The 4036-nt window shown below is 32.8% G+C and overlaps 1 protein-coding gene across 1 annotated transcript; it reads left to right on the plus strand.

The window, feature by feature from the left end:
• Positions 1 to 704: 704 nt before the first annotated feature.
• On the plus strand, positions 705 to 3287 carry LOC110943158. Its single transcript, XM_022184913.2, has 10 exons — positions 705 to 758; positions 824 to 1049; positions 1152 to 1379; positions 1482 to 1720; positions 1792 to 1995; positions 2068 to 2163; positions 2246 to 2341; positions 2444 to 2785; positions 2946 to 3188; positions 3270 to 3287. The coding sequence occupies exons 1-10, from the start codon at positions 705 to 707 to the stop codon at positions 3285 to 3287; spliced, it is 1746 nt and encodes a 581-aa protein (XP_022040605.2).
• Positions 3288 to 4036: the final 749 nt, after the last annotated feature.

The raw sequence follows: 4036 nt of genomic DNA on the forward strand, positions 1-4036 counted from the left end.
AGTCAGATGAAACAGACCTGGAATCATTTGTTTATTGCGCGCCTCTAAATTTGTTATAGTGTTTTATTATACTGTATTGTACTATTGTGTTTGATTAGATTACAATATATCTACTTATAATATTTTAAACTTAATAGTTTTAGTGACTTAAAGATATCATCTTAATGTTTTGTTTATGTTTTAACGAACATTGGAGGTTTTGAACTTGGTTGTTTCCTGTATTTTTTTGGCTGAGTCAGCAACAAGTAATGACTGAAAGAACTTTGGTATGGCTTTCCCGCATTTCGTTACAATATGGGTTTGTTTATTCTCAAGGCAATAGTCTTAGATTGGATTGTTATTTTTCCATGTTTTATAAAAAGGTACTGTATAAAAAAACCACACATAAAAGCCCAAATGTTGTTTTATTTATTATTTTCTGGTTTAATGTATAAAGCCCAAATACAAAAGTTGATGAGATTTTTCGTTTTTTGTGTACACTAGTAATGGAAGATAAAAGTATGCAAGGACAAAGCTCCAAAAGACAGATGAATCCTTATGAAAAGAGTAGAATGTCAAGGGTTCAAGAGAACCAAAAAAAATTACAAGCTTTGGGATTGAAAAATATTGCTAATTCTTTGACAAGTCTAGTAGAGAGTGACAAAACAAAGAAAAAGAAAAAGAAATCAATGGATACGAGCGAGAAAGATATAGATGTAGAGCATATGCCTGGTTCTGATGTTGATGATCAAGAAGCTGCTACAAAAATCTCTAAAAAGGTACGAATATCAAATACGGATAATATAATTTCTTTCGGTTTCTTCTCTAACAATTCGACTTACAGAAACAACGTCGAACATACATTGCTCCGCAGTCCCTGAAAAGATATACTAATTTAGCACAGAAACGATTCATTGCTCCGACTGTCTCCCGTGTGCTAACAACTTCAGAATCTCATATGCAAAAGGGACAAGTAATTGATACAAGAGGGAGATCAATTGTAGCTAAGAGAAAGTTATTAGCAGTTGACAACGATGATGACCACGGGGAGCGTGACATGAGATTGCATGGTACCTATATTTGTTTTTCAAATATTTTATGTATGATATTTAATTAATATTAAGTCTAGATTCAATTAACTGTTTTTGATGGTTACTTTTTTGTAACTATAGATATCAATGAAGAACAAGATGATGTTGTATCTGATGATATTGAAGATATAGATATGAATGAAGATTATGAAGAACAAGACAGTTTTAAAGATGATGGAGATAAAGACATGGAAGATTTAGAAAAGGTGAATGATTTAGAAAATCAGAACGATGAACTGGTTGAAGAAGAACGTGAAGTTCCAGAAAATGAAGAAGAGCATGAAGTTTCACAACAAGAAAATGAAGCAGGTTTATTTGATCTACTTGTTTGCTTCATTTTTTTTGTTAAATCATATATTTAGTATTTTTAATGTATACATGTACATTGTAAATCATTTTCACTTTTTGTAGTTCGGAATGTACGTAAAAGAGTGAGAGGACCAACGCGTATGCCAAAGGTTTGGGCCCAAGAAAAAGGGGATAGAATTCCTATTTTAGTTAATGAACACGGACAACCTATTAATGACAAAAGTAGTCAACTGACCCATTTCATGGGAACCCTTTCAAGGAGTGGAAAGTATTGTCCGATTTATAAACCATGGAATAAAGTTAAGGCGGCCAAAAAAGAAGCGTTGCTTGCACTCTTAAAGGTACATAATTAAAAATATGTATGTTAATGACTTAAGTATTTGTTTTCTCATGTAACCTGTTTCATTTTTAGACAAAATTTGGTATTCCTGAAGTTGCTAAAGGCTGGATATTGCAATCATTTGGGCGGAAGGTGAAGAACTGGAGGGCAAGAATTAAGGAACTATACCATTATCCGTCTTTGTCACTGAAGGAACAAATAAGTTCTAGGCCAAAACAAGTGCAAAAAAAACAATGGAAGAAACTTGTGAAGTATTGGAATAAAGAAAAGTCTAAGGTATGAAATAGCCTACCACTTTAAATAACATTAGTTTATTTCCCATTCTGAAATTTCACTTGTCTACTGAAGCTCGTAAGTGAAAAAAACAAGGCGAATCGGGCAAAGAAGAAGATGGTTCAAGTAACGGGTAAAAAAAGTTATGCTCGAGTCCGCGAAGAGCTAAAGGTGATTGTATGAGATAGTGCAATTGTTAATCTAGCATGTCGATATCCATTGTTAATACTTATTTTTGTTTTTATTCAAACAGGCATCTAAGGGACAAGATCCAAGTCGATTGGAAATGTTTCGTGCATGTTTCTCCAAAGATGGAACTACCAAAAATTTGGAAGCTTCAAATGCAATTGTAAGTAATATGCTTATATATTCATACACATATTTTTTCTATGTGTTCTTGGTGCTGCTGTTAAAAATACATACCTTATTTTTGTGACTATGTCTAATATAGGCACAGATGCAACAACTTAGTTCTAATCTTCCCGAGGGCTCGATCGATAAGCCTGGACCAGATGATGTTTTTTCTAAAGTAATGGGTAATGATCGAAATGGTGATGCGGTTATGTATGGTCTGGGTGTTCGTGCTGCTGATGTTTGGGGTGTAATACCAAGTCGTTCAGCATGTCATAGAGAAAACATCCAATTGAAGTCTCAATGTGAAGAACTTACTAGTACTGTGGTCCAGTTACGAGCCCAAGTATCAGAGATGGAAGGGTCGAGGGGTGGTTCCAGTGTTCAACCTCTTGCATCACAACATTTCCCCAATGTAACCAATGGACATCAACGTTTACGGGTATTTTTCTATATAAATCTTTAAAAACCAATTTTCCTTAGTTTTTCTAGAAAAATTTTAGCCTGCTAGTGTAAAACTTTATTAATTTTTTTTTGTAAAATGATTTTTTGCACTATTATGACTAGAGTTTAATAAATATTTGTTGAAAACTAAAATGTAGGTCGGAGATGAAGTTTTCCTCAAAAGCATTCTAAACTCTACCGAGATTGTAGCAAGAGGAAGAATCCAGAGCTTGGACCCAAATGATCTAGTTGGTGGTACAGAGATTGGACCAGAATGGTGTGAGGTAAACGTTCAAGTACCAATAAAAAAAGATGAAAACTTGGTAAGACCATATGGTTTATTTTCTACAATTCAAGATTGTATTGGCGCATCCATCGCATGGTCCTATCCATTCATCTCGGTATGCATTTGTTAACTTTGTGATACAAATAATTTTAATATCATGGAACTTAATGCTTATACATGGATGGTTTATTTGTAGGTAGTCCACGAGGACTGAGGACGCATGGTGACTCAAGATTTTATGCTTCTTATTTCATTTAGTTGCTTTTAATTTCTTTGTTAAATGTTAAGACTTTATGTTAGATAATGTTATAACTTATTTATGGTTAGTGTTTTTGTTATGAACATGCTTTTTTGAAATATAATGAAGTTTTATTTTTTTTTCATTAGTTGATTTAATACAATAACTATTAGGATGTTATATGTTGATGGTTTGTTTATAAAATTGGTTTTATAATCTCATTTGGGATATTAGGACCATTTTCTTGATATTAAAGTAGCTATAACGTTACATCATAAGGGTCCTATAAATTAATTTTTAAGGACGCTTGTATGTGTATCAAAAGATTAAAAGTAGGTAATCACATATTAGAACATTGTAAAAGTGTCCTAATATGTTTTTTTTAGGACGCTATTTAAGTTGTCTATAGACATATTATGCGACCATAAAATTGGTTTCATGATCTTATTTGGTATATTAGGACCCTTTTCTAGGTACTAAATTAGCTATAATGTTACATCGTAAGGGTCCTATCAATTAATTTCTAAGGACGCTTGTAAGTGAATCAAAAGATTAAAAGTATGTAAGCGCATGTTAGAACATCGTAAAAGCGTCCTAATATGTTTTTATTAGGACACTATTTTGGTTGTTCAAAGACATATTATGCGACCATAAAATTGGTTTCATAATCTTATTTGAGATGTTAGGACGCTTTTTTAGTTCCGAGACTTTTTACGACCCCTTTA

The sequence above is a fragment of the Helianthus annuus genome, chromosome 5 (assembly GCF_002127325.2).
Source record: "Helianthus annuus cultivar XRQ/B chromosome 5, HanXRQr2.0-SUNRISE, whole genome shotgun sequence".
NCBI lineage: Eukaryota > Viridiplantae > Streptophyta > Magnoliopsida > Asterales > Asteraceae > Helianthus > Helianthus annuus.

Coding starts and splice junctions, on each gene's coding strand:
- LOC110943158 (XM_022184913.2), top strand. CDS start 705: ATGCCTGGTTCTGATGTTGATGATCAAGAAGCTGCTACAAAAATCTCT. Junction 1,050..1,151: donor GCGTGACATGAGATTGCATG/GTACCTATATTT, acceptor TTGTAACTATAG/ATATCAATGAAGAACAAGAT. Junction 2,786..2,945: donor ATGGACATCAACGTTTACGG/GTATTTTTCTAT, acceptor ACTAAAATGTAG/GTCGGAGATGAAGTTTTCCT.